This window comes from Nyctibius grandis, chromosome 7 (genome assembly GCF_013368605.1).
Source record: "Nyctibius grandis isolate bNycGra1 chromosome 7, bNycGra1.pri, whole genome shotgun sequence".
NCBI lineage: Eukaryota > Metazoa > Chordata > Aves > Nyctibiiformes > Nyctibiidae > Nyctibius > Nyctibius grandis.
In genome coordinates, this window is record NC_090664.1 from 39,878,485 (window position 1) to 39,896,284 (window position 17,800).

Consider the following 17,800-nt stretch of genomic DNA (forward strand, 5'->3'; position numbering starts at 1 on the left):
CATCAGAAATAAGGAAATAAAAATGAATCACCAAGTATATAGAAGGCTCAAGGCAAAAATTCACTGGCTTAAACAAGGCTAAGGAATCAGGAGAGTCTTTATAATGATGTCCTTAGTCTAAACAACCAAAGTTAAGTAGTTTGAAGAAGCACAAACACCTGTAATCAAATGCAAGACAAATACAGAAAAGCAGTTTATTGCAACAAGGTTTTTTCTAGCCAACATATACATTTTTCATAATTGTATGCAAATCTTCTAATTAGTCAGCAAATTTTCAATGAAAAGATACTAATTGCTACCTTCAATAAGCAGTGAGTTCAAAGTAGAACCTACAGAATAAAGAGTGGTATCTTGTTTCAACCACTGTTCAAATTAATGTCAAATAAAATTAAAGACTTTCTTCGTAATACAGATATTTATCATCATTTATAATCTAACCTTTACACTACCTGGATCTACTAGCTGAGACTACAAATCAATACCACTTTCACAGTCTGATAGGGGAAAGTAAGTTTCTGATTGTAAAGTTACACAGAAGCTTTCCTGACAAATGTTTGAGATGCCAGAAGCGGCAGAGGGGAGTACGTTGCACTAACACAGACATCTGATTTGCAAAATAATAAAATTCTAATACGCTCTTTCTCCCTGATAACAGAGAATCTTAAAGAAAAATTACTACTTTTAAACAAAACAGTAGAATTAAGAGTTGTTAACATTTATAATTTACTTACATTTGGAGGGAGTCACATACAGCAAAACTTCTCCTAACTCCCCTGAACTTGACATAGAAATTAATTTTATCCAGGTGCCAATTCTAGCTTAATCCCCTAACATACTAGTTTGGCATACAGCTGCTACAAGGAAGATAACTAGTATTATGTAAAATGAGGTAACCTTGAGTTAGTTTTTAAGCTACTCTTCGCAGGCCAGGCAGTTTTACTATACTGTTCTGTGATTCATCTGGAAAACAAAATGACATGGCAGAAGGTATATTATCAAATCTACCAACACACTACAAGATAGCAACAAGCACATCACATCTCTATAGTCATTAACCTTCTGATATAGAACACAGGCAGACAGAAATATCTTGAGTCATAAAGACTACATGAAGCACACCTCTCTGGCAAGGAACCTTTACATTTTGAAGAGGAAAAAAAAAATCCTCAAAAGAAACAAACAAGAAACCTCACATCAAAGCACTGTTGCTGACATAGCTCTTGCTTTCTTTTTGACCTGCACAGCACAAACCTGCAAGTGTTCTGGGACACAGTACAATACATACTTTCTTACAAAGTCTCTCCTAAGAATCCACTGCTTAAAAACATGCTATTTCTCCTCTTCCTAGAGGAAAAAAAAAAAAAAAAATCAGCTGCTCAGGACAGCTGAACAGTGCTTAGAAATCCTCATAACACAGGAACTGAATAAAGGCTAAAGAGTTTTGTTAACATCACGCAGAATATTTTTACTCCTGGCCCTATGGTCAGCAGACAGCAAAGGTGACTTCCATTTTTATACTAACGAATCACCAGCCCCGTGAAACACCTCACATTGTGAAATTAATACAGGCTTTTACATACATCTTTCTCTGACTCAGGAGGGCAGAACATTCCTCTTGAACATGAAGATCTACAAGTATGCTTTTGGATATCCAAGCCATTTGCACTCAGTTGGTTCAACAATGTTGAGTTAGACATTAGGAAGCATTTATTCTCAGAAAGGGTCATTAGACATTGGAACGGGCTGCCCAGGGAGGTGGTAGAGTCACTATCTCTGGATGTGTTTAAGAAAAGACTGGACATGGCACTTAGTGCCATGGTCTAGTTGACATGGTGGTGTCAGGGCAGTGGTTGGACTCGATGATCCCAGAGGTCTCTTCCAACCTGACTGATTCTGTGATTCTGTGAGCGGCGCTGATTCTTGTGACACCTTTCAGGCAAAGGAAGGAGAAATATGTACAGCTACAGTGGGACAAATACTTCTAAATGATTACCGAATCAAAAACTTGCTAATCATTTCCCAAGCTACTCAGAGATTGCTGAAAGTACAGCAAAAGTTACATTTATTAACAGAGATTTCATTTAATTAAATATAAATCACAAAATTGTCAGGATTACATTTAACTGAGAGAGTCCAACTAAAGACAATTCTGGAATTTATAATCTGCAAACTGAATTTCATACACAGTAAGCATTTCTCCACTAGTAATCCATTGCAGAAAAGGAGCCCAAAGGTCCCTGCCCAGCCCCAACAGAGCTTATTTCAGAGCTTATTTGTAACAGACAAATTAACTCAAATAAAAAACACTAAGCAAAATACAGTGCTAAGGATAAGCCTCTAAAAGGGGATGGTAACAAGTAAAATAGTGCTGTTGAGTCATTTAGCAGAGAAACACCTGGCATTCAGCTCTTGCGATACAGGAAAAATACATTCTGTTATTACTCAAAGCACCTCTGGCATTTTGATTAGGCAACTCAAAGACGTTATTTCTTCTTTTGCTTACTCTTCTCTTAAACTGTTTGACTAATACAACCTCAACTCTGTCTTAATGGGGAGGGGAGGAGAGAAAATAATCTGGCGTTGTTACGGAAAACACGTAACACACTTTCAACTTAAATACAGACTCTCCAAAACTGTGTTTTCCCACTGCATTATTTGCCAATATTATGATAATTTTTTTCAATTCTCTCAAAGCTAAAATGAAACCTTTCCAAGTTCAAATTTAATCTATGATTAAACAGTCTGGTGGATTTACTTTAGTTCTTAGATAAGCATAGAGCCATTCAATTTGTATCTGTTGTAGTGAACCTACAGATTCTCCCCTAAATCCATGGAAATTACACTTATGCAGCTCTTAGCATTTCTATTAAAAGTCAAAGATTATTTGAACTCAATAGTAGTCACTGAGAATCGTTATACATGTGACATGTTGGAAGGCCACTCTGCTGGACATTCTGGATGTACTTTAAGGCAACAAGGAATCATCAGGCTCTGGTCTCAGTGGAAAACCAAACGAGTCCTTTTCGCATTCTCAACATTTAGTGTTAAATGTAAAGCTGGATTAAAAATCCACAAAAAAGGACAATTTACTGTGGCGCTATCCTAAAGCATTAGTGTTATATACCTCTTGGCTCTTACTCCTATTCCACTATCACATACCTTAGACTGTATCATCCCACAAATCTATGACCTTTCCAAATATTAGCTTTCATATTCATTCTCTTGCTCCTTATCTACCTTGTTCCCATCATCACAGGCACAATTAGTTTATTTCATAACAGACTGAGCTGATAGACAACGCTGTTAGAAAACGTGGGATTAAATTAAATCCTGGGAGAACACAAACCACAGTACAGGAAATCAACAGTCTGTTTAAAGAAATAAAACATCAAAAACTCGAGCCATTATGTAAGTGGCAGTAAGGAATAAAAAGCTTTTCCTGCATTTTTTCCACCCTTCCCCCAAAGGCTCTACAGCATCAAACCAGACTTGCACAGAGCTGAAGAAGCTCAGGTAATAAATTGGAACTATTTAGCTTAGACAATTGAAGGGTAGACACTTTAATCCATAGTTAAGCACATAAAAAACCAGCCTGGTGATCACAACTTAACAATCTAGAAATCTCAGTGAAAACAGGTGTCTAAAGTCTCATTAGAAAGTGCACACTCAGTCTCTACAGAAAAGGACACTGAGCAATACACCTAACTCATGTTTCACTTTTATGGGAAGATAAGCTGCTAGTTGCTATAGATACTTCTACTACATAGAAACAGGAGATAAAGTAGGAAAGCGACAACATCACATTAAAATGATACTGGATTATAATGATACTAGATTTCCAGGCACGGTACTAAACATAAAATACCTTAGTTCTCATATGAAACATGAAATTCCTTTCACATTATTTCTATATGCTTATCACTGTTCATTTTAATCGTGACCTATAAGCCACACATTTTTGAAGAAAAACATGTTTTAGGATAAGATACAAGAAACGACCAACCCATTTAATATGTACTAAACTTGTATTTTGCCAACTACAGCTTTTCAAGGAGTCTTTGAAGGACAACAACATAGTCAGCATATTAAGTGCACAATGAAATGGCACAGTGACAGCATGGCAATGAAGATGGCTTTCACTTACCACGTGCTGACAGTGCAAGTTTTTAATATAAAATATTACAATTTTTAATAGATATAGGTATTTTTCAACTTCTCTCCAGATATTCCTACAACGCTCTCCTGGGAAACTTCTGCCTGTGAGATACCTCTTAAATAAAATTTTGAAATAGGGCAACTCCAGAAAACAGGAAGAATACTGGTAGTATACCACACTCAAAACACATTACAGAAATCCTCCAGCTTAATACAGGCTGGTCAGTATAACAGCAATTCTCAAGAAAACAGCAGAAGCTGATAAAAGTTTCCAATCAGTTTGCAAGGAATCCACTGAGAAAGAGCTGCATCTTCTGATAAAGTGCACCTGTTAAAAAAGCATTTTAACAGCTTAGTTTAAGTTCACAGCCTGGAGCAATAAAAGTAGGAAAGACCAGAAATCTTTCAAACAATAACAATATTTAGAGTAAATCTGCTGTGATGCCCTTCCAGCAGATAACAGGGTGCTAAGTCCCCCATAAGGGCCGGGACCTGCACATGTGAGGCTTCCACCAGATGTTTGAAGAAAGCCTCATCTACTTCTTCCTTGACTAGGCAGTCTGTAGCAGACACCCACCAGAACATGGGTCTGCCTGAAAACCCTGACCATAAACTCTTAAGCCGGCTGCCCATCCATGCCAAGCCAGAGCTCCATGCATCCCTGCTGCTCTCTTACAACTTTAAACAAAGGCAACTCGACCTCCGTGCTCTCCCAACCTGTTCTCCCCAAAGTGCCTGTACCCAACCCACTGCAGCACTCTAAGCCACTCCTGTGAGCTGTCCCACCACGTCTCTGCGACCCCAATGAGATCGTAGCCCTGCAACTGTATGCAGACCTCCAATTCTTCCCGCTTGTTCCCCACACTGCATTCATGAGCATACAGGGGCTTGAGAGAGGCCCTCAAAACAGGCATGAGAGCTCTCCCCATCATACTGTCCTGTAGGCATTCCTTTACTTATGTGCATATACTTGAGGTGGTCCCCTTCTGTCCCAGCTGTTGACCATGAGGTGTCTCCTGTCCACAGCATCCTAACCCCTTTGCTTGACAACGCTGTAACACCACTTCCTCACTTGCTTCTTGGCCACCACCTCCCTCCTGTGTCATTCTTTGCTTAGAGCTCTCCTGGACACATTTGCGTCAACTTTTATTCTAAATGCTTTGAAATCTTACTGCTTACCTAAAGCAAGATTAATGCAAGTCAGATGCATGATTGAAATATATACTAAAAAAGTTGCACTAAATTCTATACCAGAACATAAAACCATATAAAAATATTTCTTTCACTGTTAGAATACATCAAACCTGGTATATGCTTTTATCTTCTACCCTCTAGACCTAATTAGGTACTCGGCTCCTTTGAAAAAAATATTCAAGTGCTTTCAATAAAAGGCAACAGTACTAGAGCTGCTATACTCTACACATACTCAAATCTGTAAATGCTGAACCTGACAAAAATCTCAACTTTTAAAGGTAAGTTTAACCTGTGAAACGGGCAAAGGAGAAAGTGCAGGTATTTAGAAATCTTCACTCAAAATAAATTTTAAACAAAGACAATTTCACACTGGCACACACTGCTTCACAAAACCGAAGAGCTTATATCCCCTTAGCTTAGTCTTTGAGAGAGGAAAGCTCAAGTGAATTAAGTGAATTATCATCTCCGTGCTTCAAAAGAAAAATGTTTATCGTTAAGATATTTTCATTGTTAATTAAGAGCTTCCCAGAGGCAAGACCTCCAATCAAGTTCGAAGGACAATACCTGGCATTCCCCACTAGGTGGCGCCCCCGCACCGCTTCCCACGCACCGCTCCCGCCCAGCGACGCGCTCCGCCTCGAGCTGCGGCAGCAACGGGTGCACCCGCGCAGCCAGCGAGGCCCCCCGCGCAGCCAGCGGCCAAACACCCAGCTTCTTCCCGCACCAAAGCGGCGGCCTCATTTTCCAATGTTAATTACTTTAAGCATCCTTGTGATAACCCTTCCCAGAATTCCTGGCACACCTGCTTTTGCTAAATTAACGTGATGTTTCAGAACATGAAAAATGAGATTGACTTCCCGATTTTCTGCTCGCAAGCTACCTACTCACCTCATTTGGGAACAGGATCAACTTGTAGCAATGTAAATAAGAAATGATTTTGTCTGCCCACCTCCCAAGATCACACTAAATCCTGGAAAAAAGTGTCCTACTCTGTAATTTTTAAAGGTATAATACACATAACTTGCAAGTTAAGTTCTACTGACACCTACGTTCCTCCACCTCAGTCATTTTTTCTCTTGCCACAAGTCCAACCTTCTCTCCTGCTAATGAGAATACTGTTATCTGTCCAAAGCACTTTGTGCCCTTTGATCTGTATTTCAAGGCACATAACATACTACATTGCTATAAATAAGCAACAGTTTGAGCTATGATTCACAGTTCAAGTAGCTACACAAACATTTCCAGAAAGTACTCTTGCTCCCACCTGCACAGGTCTCATAGTAAACCACGTAAGTGTTTGTTTACTGCTCTTCCTCTACTGAAAACTAGATCTCAGATAACTTATTAGATAAACAGACCCACGTTTGCATCTTTAGCTGATCCAGTTCTCCCTGTGAGAAGAGCGATACTGCAGAACTACTTTCTCTAGGCCACAAGTGGTATCTTCCATGCTGGTTTGGCACAGAGGATTAACTCCTTTCCCTTCCTAAAGGAATTTGACTTTTCTTTCTGTATGCCAAAATGGATAAAGGAGGTCGCAAGTTTGGGGGGTGGATGGGAGGTGATAAGGAAGAGATTGACTTTTCACTGTTTAACAGGCAGGTGACAACAGCTGAGTAAGGCTAGGAGGATGAAATGGATTAATTCATCTGCTTCCAAGAGAAAAGTAAGAAAGTTCAATTCATATTTCCTAGAATGCTTCTAATATATCACAGTTACACAAAAAACCTGAAACGAAGTTCAGACATGTTCTCTGTCTTCCAACTAAATGAGATTCTTAAAAGTACATGGAAACTGGGTACCATTCTCTGCTACAGCATAAAGCAAATTGTAACCCACCAATAAAAGAAGCATTCACCCTATGCTGTCTCTGAGCAAAGGCACCCACCTTTGACCAGGTCTGTCCTCAACACATTGCACTGCATTGCCAGATGAGGCACAAACTGAAGCCCTGAACATTACATTCGCAATACAGCTAATCCCACCTCCTCTCTGTACCTTACCATCACGACAGACTAGGAAAAACAGAAAGTGGCACTGGGCTCTCAACCTGAAAACCCAGTTTCCTTACCTAGATCAACACATTTTTCACCCTTTGAAGGAAACAATAAGATATCAGCAAAAACAGGAGCGTGGATAAGAGAATAGGCTAAATACCAAAGAGAAATTAAGTGGGACTGACATGTGGCACTAATTAATTAAAAAGTTCATTGGTGAATTAAGAAAGAGAACAGACACAGGCAATGTGAGAGAAACTATGAAAATGGAGGGGAAGTGACAGGCATAACCTAGAAATGTTATTTTTCCATCCCTCCTAAATCAAGTGCGAGAATTTTATTCACACATCTTACCTGACATCACTTAAGCATGTTTCATGGATCTCTTAAAATGTACATGAGTACCAAAAGTGATGAAATATGTTAGATCAATACTATTAAATACTAAAGGAAGTATCACGAAGGTAATAGGAATAACATTTTTTATCTTCTGTTTTTAAAACAGTTGTATACCACTTTTGTTGATAATTTTCACCATCACTACCAACACTAGCTTTATATACTTACGTGTTGCTTTTAGAGTAAGTTGCAACAAAATTCAGATTTCATACTGGCTGCTCTTAGACAGTCTGTACAGCACTTTTTTTTAAATGCATGTATATAAATATATCCATGAGACTCAAATCCTTTATAGTTAGTACTTTGCACAGGTAACTGTGGGTCTTACATGCAGATCAAATTAAGAAAGCGTGAAGCTTTGGTACTAAAAAGGTAACACAGCTGGTTTCTTGTCTTCTTGTCGTATACATGCCAAGGTGATATACACAGCACAGAAGCAATACAGCACATATTTTAATTAACTCAGTGGCCACACAAACACCTACACTAAATAAGTGAAGCTAAAAGATATTTCCTTTCTTTTGTTCCAATGCCATGGAATTCAATGAGCTTGGTGGTCACACTAAAGTGACTTTACATTTCAAACTCTTAGGTAGCTATTGAAGTGTACTACACAGCTGAAGAGAAATGTTCAACATATTGGATCTGTGAAAGAATAAAAACAAGACATACCTTGTCTATTCCCATTCTCTTCATCCTAAGGAAAAAAAGAAAGAGTGCATATAAAAAAATTCAATAAATGGAAAAAATGTGTGGGCATCTATAAGCTACTGAAGACTTGAAGAGAACTTGAAAGATTAAGTCTGTATTCTGATTTCATACTTTTTCACAAATACTCAACTTTACAGAATTAAGGCTTTCATTCTGAGAATGTAACGTAATACCTGTTTTAAAAAAAAAAAACAACAAAGCAGCACAGTTCCATGAAACATCCCCACAGACACAACATGAACAGCATTATCTGAAACACCGCTACAAAGCCTAATACTGCACTGTGTTGTTGCAAGCATGTTTCCATCCTGACAGCCAGTCAGGAGAGGTTATACTTTAATCATCTAAGGATTCAAAGCTAAATAATACGCAAGAGATACCAAATATTTTGTAAGCAAGCTCTGAATATGTTTCCTGAAATTTGAACTATCAAGTTTGTTTTGCCTTCAGTACTACTGCCTAGAGAAAAATATCTACCCCAAACACTATTTAGTAACAACCTCTAAGATTCTCCTTCTGCTCATTGCACTATATTATACACACACGACCATAACTACCAGGTAGCACTGACCGTCCTAAAAAAAAATAAAAAAAATCAAAAAAATAAAATAAAAAAAATCATGCAACTGGAATGTACTGAGGGAGAATGGCATGCTTAAAACAGGAAATGATTACTTATTTAAGTTACTTTCTTGTCAATATTTTAATATGAATGAAAGGCTTTTGAAAGATCATGGCTAATCTCTTCTACAGAATTCGACCATTTGAAAAGCACAATTGTTTAAATATGGAAATAGGTGTTTTCTTTCTGAACTGTAACTTTATGGAGCAATAAACTTTCAACCTAAATACAATTTCTTGGACTAATATGTACTATTTGGGAAGTATTTTTAACAATTCACCTCAGCTAATTTAAATAGCTTTGTCCTGAAGGAACAAAGGAGCAAGGAGATGATCACAGAAACAATTTTCACCTGTATATTCCCTCCTACTTTTAAATGGATTAATTTCAAATTTCTAGGTCTTTTGCATTTGAAGACGAATCACTATCTTTTTCATATTAAATATTTTCAAAGCAATTGAACACTGATCTGAGGAAACTATTCAAGAGAGGAAGACCTGAAGAAAGAGAGGGAGTAAGACCTGGATATGAACACTATATAATGATAAGGATGAGACAAGTCTCTCCTAGGTGCAATACATTTTTTGTGAGACATGCAAGAGTTCTGCTGGAGCTTTGTAAGATACTACAGAAAGACAACTTTAAGGAAGGAAAAAAACAACAAAAGAAACTCCCCAAAAAAACAAAACACTGAGTTAACAGAGATCTGGTACTCATTCTACTTTTAAAAAGCCATGATAATTATCATTACCACCCAAACTCAGAGAGCAGCAAACAGTATACCCTTAAGCTGGACAGTCCTGTCCGCTCTATACTTTGGTAAGAATACCACACTAGTAGACACATACTGGTAAAATTTATCATTATAGCTCTTGAAGCCCTGTAACAGCCACTTGGTTTTGAACTACGATCACCCAAAAGAACAGCAGTGAAGAACTAGACAAGGTTAACATCTGCACATCTTTAGTTTCCACCCAATCTATCAAGTGAAAAAATATCTTTAGGGCTTTGAATATTAGACTATATAGTCTGGAAAATGGGGGTCAGATGTAGGGGAGGCTACCTGGTTTGATGCTGTAAAACAAAAAAAAAAGTCATGGAAGTGAAAAGTTAGCTAATATAGAATTGCCATCATTTATGAAACACTGCTGTGGGCTTGTCAGTTTGTCACCAGGTATGCAAAGCTCTGTTATAAAAGACCACTGCAAAACATTAGTTTTTCATGGTATCAAGTCAATGAGCTCAGGCCTTTAAAAATGGAATGCTTTGTAATGCAATTATTTTGGAATTAGCTTTCCCTCCTACATTTACCTCTTACACATTGCAAGATGTTAGTATATGCTGCTTCCATACCTAAAGAGAAGGTCGTCTTTTTATCACTTGCTTCTCAAAGTGACTGAACTTGGAGAACAAATTCACATGCAAAAAAAGCACGTTGCTGACTAACAAATCCTGATAGACATCTGATGTTAAAAGCATAAATTTAACGTAGACTTTTTGCAATGCTAGCTTAAGAAATCTTCCACACGCTCCCTATTCACTTTCTTAAGGGAAAGCCAGCAGGGGAAGCAAAGAGGATATATAATGGGTTATTCCTGAATGTGCAGCTATTCCCAGCCTGGTGTGTGGCCGCACACAAGCACAGCCAAGTACTTTTGCCAAAATGAAATGTGTTAAACCGCAGTCTCAGGTTCCAAGATTATCTTTCACAACGTCCTTCACACAGGGCAGTCCCTCCCAACAGATCTACCAAACAACACTTTCTTCCATAACCTTTCTCTAGCATAACGTTTATAAATTAGTTAATTAATAACAATTACAATGAGAAAGAGTCCCCCAATTTGTAGTTAATTAGCTGTTTTGTGCCGGAACCATGAAAAGATACTACAACTTAGCACAATATCCTGAATTTGACCTAGACCTGAAGTACTATGTACACACTGAATGTTAAATGAAATAAATTAAATAGAATATAAAAATATAATACATATAATAAAAATAGAAATAATATAAATTTAATGTAACATACTAGTATTAAGTGTTAAAATATGCAGAGATACTTTCCCAAATTATAACAAATCATGTTCAATCATTTCAATGACAGCAAGTAAGGCCCATTTTCCAGTCAGATATAAATGTAAACAGAGAAAACAAAGCTTTATGGATGCCCCTCATACACAGTTATGTGGGTCACTGTCACCTTGTCACTAAGGTATCAAGTTTTATTCTCGCAACTCACCCTGCTTATTCAGGTGTCACACATCTAACTCAGGTGGCCCACAGTGCCAGTTAGAGCACTGGTCTAGCTATCTCACCAGAAACTGTAGTTTCACATCGATGACAGTGGAAGTCTATGAAAGGCAGACATCAGCTTTGTATGCGTAAGGCTAGAAATAGCTGCAACTGGAGTTTACCCTCACCAAACCATAAGTATCTTGGTTAACATGACCCCACCTATTTTACCCAGGTTTTGAACAGTTCTTTATTTTCAGAAAAAATCAGTAGCACTTCTAAAAAGAAAATTACGTTTAGCACTGTTGGGTTTTTCTAATCAGCACTGAAACAAAAGAAACCTTTGTTGAAGTTCTGCAACATTTAGAAACACCCATGAGATGGACCAGCTAGCTAGAATTTCATGTGCTTGATCATAAGCTGTACTCTGCTTCTCCACAAAAGTGACCCCCATTCTGTTAAACTGGCGTGCCTCCAGTCTGTGAAGGAAGGTGTCACCAAAAAAAAAAAAAAAAAAAGAAAATCACCTGAAGAAGTGAAGATAACTCAGGCAGGTACTATTAGGTGTTAATATACTAAAAGACAAGTGTGTTTTGGGACTCCCAGTCAGCCAGAGCTTTGAGGCAGATCTGCCTAGACCTCTTCCTTGTAGCAAGCTCCCTAGGACACTAAAAAAAGGCTTTTCAACTGAACATAGGTTTTATTAGACTAACAACTACAACACTGAGCTTCTTAAAATTTAAATAAAAACGCCAACACCTCAAGTGCACCTAGGCAGAGAACAGATTATTAAATATTTTTATAAAGTAACACCCACTCTTCTCCACTCAATACATCCGTTGGGGTAAAGTTCTTCGCTTCCAGGAAATTCACCTTGGTGGCTTTTCCAAGTTGCAGCCTTCTCCAGTCTGTAGGAAGCTTTTCTTCCCATTCCCGTGGAATATGCAGCTGTGGTGTGACCTTTACCACACCCTGCAGTCTAGGAGCATTATGCTCTCTGTCCCAGAGGTGCCCACTGTTCCCCCACATGAGGAGCCTTGTCCTCTTCTCTCCAGAGAATTCTACCTGACCTGTCAACAGTTTTTCAAACACACACAAACTGCAAGCAATAGGAGCAGACCTTTTAATGGAGATATTTTCAACAGATATTTCTGAATTGGAATGAAAAGTGGGTATTCAAAAACAAAAACAAAATCCACAAAGAATGCGGAAAGACTGATTGAAAGAAAGCTCTTTGAGAAGTTTTTCTCTCTTTACTGCCTCTGCCAGTAGAGGATTGAGTAACTCTGGCTGTTAAGTCAATGGGATCTTTAACTTCCAGCTGTAACCTCTTACATCAGAGGTAACTGCATGCATTCTTAGGTGTGAAGAGACAAGGCTACTACAAGATTTAAGACCCAAAACCAAATCATAGTTACCATTATTATACTACCTCTAAGGTGTGCAAAACAAAACATCTCCACCTTCCAAGGCCTTTACAATTTCAATCGATGAGGAAAGAGAGAGGAGTAATACTTGAGCTGAGAATCAATGAGAGAGACTGTAATTAGCTGGTAACCAATACGATCTTTGGTCAAATAAGAATGGCAGAGAAATCACTTTTGCCTCATATTAGGATCAGGCTGACAATAGGTGAATGTCATTCCTTAGAACCATAACTTCGGTACACAGACTTCTATAAAAGCCACCTTATGAAGACCCAGGAGTAATAGGTTTGAAGATCTGTTCTTTTTTCCTACCACCTCATTGACATTAAAAGGAAGAAAAGAGAATATAACAGTTCAGGTTAATTTACAGAAGTATTGACCAGGGCTCTGTCCAAATGAACCTTATCATCTTTAGATGTAACTGAATCCCTGAGTAAAGGCATTACAACTATCCAACAATCTCAATTTCCTTTTCAAAAAAAAACGACAGAAATGGGAATGAATTAACCAGATTCTGACACACCAGAGAAGAAACAGAAGAAAAAAATTTGCTAAGAGCTCTCTTGCAGAAAAAGTGGGAGGTAGAACTTGAAGACACATCCCAAGATTTACAGGTATCAGGCTCACTATGTACTGCTTGGGTCTCTCTCAGAAATCACCAGATGTGAACGAGAGGGGAAGGGCTGATACTTAATTTTTCTTTTTTTTATATTACTTGCCCTTCCTTGTGCCAATCTTCTTCTGCATGTGAAAAAGATATCATATTCCTCAGAGAGATCTAGCAATACAGTCACAAAGAAATCAATCCAGTCACTTCTTAAAGAGATTCATCCTGCTCATGCTGTTTATATTTTCACCCTCATCGTGAATGGGGGTTGCTGTTGGGGAATGCTAACAAGTACACGCAACTTGTTCTGCTCACCTAAGGCTTCCCCACCCTCCTTCCTCTGTTGCACATGGGAATTCAACCAGATATTGCTCTTGGCTGACTTTCTATAACCTGTGTTGAAGTACAGAAATGCTGGGATCACCTGATACCACTAATAGTCTCACTTCCAGTTAGCTTCAGTGACTTCTTGTCAAGGGGAAAAAATTTGGGCACTCAAGTGCAGGCTGAATAGCTGAAGTTAACCAGAAAAATGTGTCAACTTTCTCCTGCAAAGCTTTTTCTACTTCAGAAGAAATCCTACAGCCTCCTAGGACAGGCAAAAAAGACAACTTTAATGGAAGACTCCTACAGAGACACATGAGTCAATAAGCTATCTGGAAAGAGACTGAAGGTTTGATACCCATTCCCCACCTTGATAAGAATCTATTTTTCTGCCTAACTGGAAAAGCAAAAGCGAAAATGAGAGGTGGCATGGATTATGAGAACTTGCATACTTGATGACTTTAAAATTAGCAAACATTATTTGAACTGACTAGGAAAAACCCTCTTTCAATATTCAAATTTCTATCACTATAAAAACGGATTTTTTTCTCAACACCAGGTACCACAGCAACTTTCAAAAGGTTCAGTCACATATCAGCATACACCCTTTGAGCAATGCAAACCAATTAGCTCCTTAACATTTAGAACTACTTGTTTTAACTTAAAATATTTTACAGTTTTTTATTTAAGAAAGTTGTCCTTTAATGTAGGCCTGTATATATTTTGTATATATTTGTCTCTTAACTAACAGGGAATTGCAGATTGTTTTCTTTTCAGCAGAAAGAACATAATATAGAAACACAGCCCGTCTTTCTAACGTACATTAATTTCATGACACTCAGTTAGAAACTATGGCAAACTAATGTTTTTCCAGAATATCCTCTTTGTATGATGGTATGACAAATTTCAGTTGGGAAGGGGGGGACACCTAAGAACAACAACAAAGAGAAAACCCAAGCCTCTCACCCTTGAAGTCTACACTTTAAAACGTGTACAAACTAATCACACTGGCTTTGGGTAAAAAAATTCTGTGCAGAGAAATTCTGTAGAGAGAATCATGATTTTATGATTTCCACATTCTGCAATAACCACTGGTCTTACTCATGGTATCAAATATTTTTAACTCGGGTGAGTTCATACCTAGTCAATTCCATTTTCTTGGAACAGATCAGTGCATGGTTATCGAACAATGCAATAAGTGAGTCCACCCACCTTACACACAACGGATCTTTCATCTTTTAAGACACATCTATACATACATTTACTTTCAAGCAAGCTGGATTTTTGACCCTGAAAAGCATAATAAAGCTATAGATAAGGGCTTCATTATTAATTTCACTTACTTTAAAAGAAAACTGAACTGCAGATTCTGGAGGGTAAACTATGAAGTGTCTTAAGGTGAAGCCAAAACCCTGAGATGTCCTTCTTAGCACGACAGTTTTGGGACCAGGCCAAGAAAAAGTTTCTTCTTCCACCGATGGCGATATAGCTTCACTCTGCTCTTTTCCATCTTTATTTTTTGATGTCTAAAATAAAGACACACACAGAAGTCGTAAGTTGGATAACTAAAAAAAAAGAAACCAAACCAACAAACAAAAAAAAACCAAAAACCCCCAAACATACATTACTGTGCACTTGAAAATATAATTTTTCCCTCCATAACCAAAGTAACTTGATGATCACTAATATTTTCAAAAGAAATATGTACTGTAAAGCAGCATCCCTTACAGCATTACACCTCTGTTTGTATCACACACAGAATTACTCTTAAATTTTAAATTAAGTTAGATACTAAGAAAGTCAACGTACAACAGCAAAAGGTTCAAACGAACAGCAAGAAATGTGTACAGCTTGGATGTTTTATTTGCTTTCTACTTTACTTAGACACAAACGTGTCTTCTGGAACCTCATTTCTGGGCGCACACAGCTCACAGATATATACAAAACCACCTCCTCTTTTCCTCCCTTATAATGCAGGCATGGTTTTCTCAACTAGTATCTCCTCACTTAAAACAAACAAAACAGAACTGAAGAACATATGTAATTGGTTAGGCTTCTTCAGCAAGACACACTGTTCCTCTAGTCGTATCTTTGACTTCACCCTTGGTTTTTCCACCCTTAGCTACTTTCTCTGAACATTTCAGTATGCAAATTCTAAATTAACAAGTAAAAAGGTCTAGTTTCCTTTTACAGTCCCACTGCAATACATCTTCTCATGCAAAAATAAGACATCTTGGTTTGTTTTTTTTTTTTTCTTAAGGGTAATTTTATATGCCTATAACTCAAGAAACACTATTATAAAAATATTTATCTTCTCAGCCTTATATGAAATCTTCCATTTCAATTTTCAAAGTGAGTGCCACACCACACAACATTTCAAATTAAAGGCTGAAGACATACAAAGAAAGCATGCAAAACCCTATAACCCTCCTCTAAATATTCTAGTTCAATGATGCGTGAAACAAATTTAGATACCAGACCCTATAGCCTATTCAAAGGCTATTGAAACAGAAATAATAGTCTTCTTGTCTTTCTGTAGCTCTGCTGCTGTGGCTCAGCAACTGGCTGATAGGTGCCAGAATTTACTGCTTGGTTTTCTTCCTAGGCTGCTCCAAAATAATCCCTTTTGATTCAGCATTACTGGGATCTCAAAGTGCAGTGCTTATCGGCAAGGTGGGCCCAGCCAACTCCAGCCAACATCTACAGAGAAGACAAAGCATTTCCACTTTCACCACAATGACAGCAACATGTATTACTGTCAGGAAATGTTGCAGCTGCTTGGTGAGATAGTTAACCCACCAGTAAACCTGACAGGCGTATAGCTACCTCCTCCACAAGGAAGAAGAGAAGAGTTTTAGTGGTTGGAGACTCTTTCCTAAAGGGATCTGAGGGCCCAATATGCAGAGCTGACCCCCATCACAGGGAGGTCTGCAGCCTGCCTGGAGCCTGAATCAGGGATATCACCAGGCAACTCCCCAACCTGGTGAAGGCCACAGACTACTACCCCCTGCTGATCTTCCAGACAGGTGGGGAAGAAGCTGCATCTCATAGTCTGAGGGGGATGAAGAAAGACTACAAGGCCCTAGGACGGTTGGTGAAAGAGTCTGGGGCACAAGTTGTTTTCTCCTCCCTCCTTCCATTTTCAGGTGATGACGTGGGATGGAATAGTAGGATTCTCTCTATTAATGCCTGGCTACGAGACTGGTGCTACAGGCAGGGCTTTGGGTTCTTTGATAATGCCTGGTTTTATAAGACACCAGGCGTGACCGTAATACATGGGAAAGGTTTATGTCGTAGGGGCAAAAGGGGTCTGGGACAGGAATTAGCAGGGCTCATTCGGAGAGCTTTAAACTAGATTCGAAGGGGGATGGGGTAGTAGCTGGGCTTGCGCCACTGGGGCAACGCTCTAGTGTTGAGGCAGACCAGGAGGCCTCCCATCCCCCTGGGGTGAAATCGGTGTGCCCAGCTCGCTCCCTGAAATGCCTGTACACCAATGCACGCAGCATGGGGAATAAACAGAAGGAGTTGGAAATCCGTGTTCGGTCGGGGGGCTATGATCTAGTGGCAATTACTGAGACTTGGTGGGACGCCTCGCATGACTGGAATGTGGTCATGGATGGCTATGTCCTGTTCAGGAAAGACAGGCCACTAAGGAGAGGTGGTGGAGTTGCTCTTTATGTGAGTGAGCAGCTAGAATGTATTGAGTTCTGTCCAGGGCCGGATCAGGAGCGAGTTGAGAGTTTGTGGGTGCAAATTAAGGGGCAGGCTGGCAGGGGTGATACTGTTGTGGGTGTCTATTACAGGCCACTGGATCAGGATGAGGAGGGTGATGAGGCCTTCTACAGGCAGCTGAGAGCAGTCTCGCAATTACAGGGTCTGGTTGTCATGGGGGATTTCAACTACCCTGATATTTGCTGGGAGGCCAACTCAGCCAGCCATCCTCAGTCCAGGAGGTTCCTCCAGTGCATTGATGATAACTTTCTGATGCAAATGGTGGATGAGCCAACTAGGAGAGGAGCACTGCTGGATCTTATCCTCACTAACAAGGAGGGTCTGGTTGAAGAGGTGAAGGTTGAGGGCAGCCTTGGTTGTAGTGACCATGAGATGGTAGAGTTCAGGATCTCATGTGGCA

General features: G+C 39.0%; 1 protein-coding gene across 1 annotated transcript in view; it reads right to left on the bottom strand.

The window, feature by feature from the left end:
• ARHGAP21 (Rho GTPase activating protein 21) overlaps nucleotides 1–17,800 on the bottom strand; it is a 130,891-nt gene that overhangs the window by 58,878 nt on the left and 54,213 nt on the right. The window contains 2 exon segments of the mRNA XM_068404899.1: nucleotides 8,418–8,442; nucleotides 15,012–15,194. Coding sequence (XP_068261000.1) covers nucleotides 8,418–8,442; nucleotides 15,012–15,194 — 208 coding nt within the window.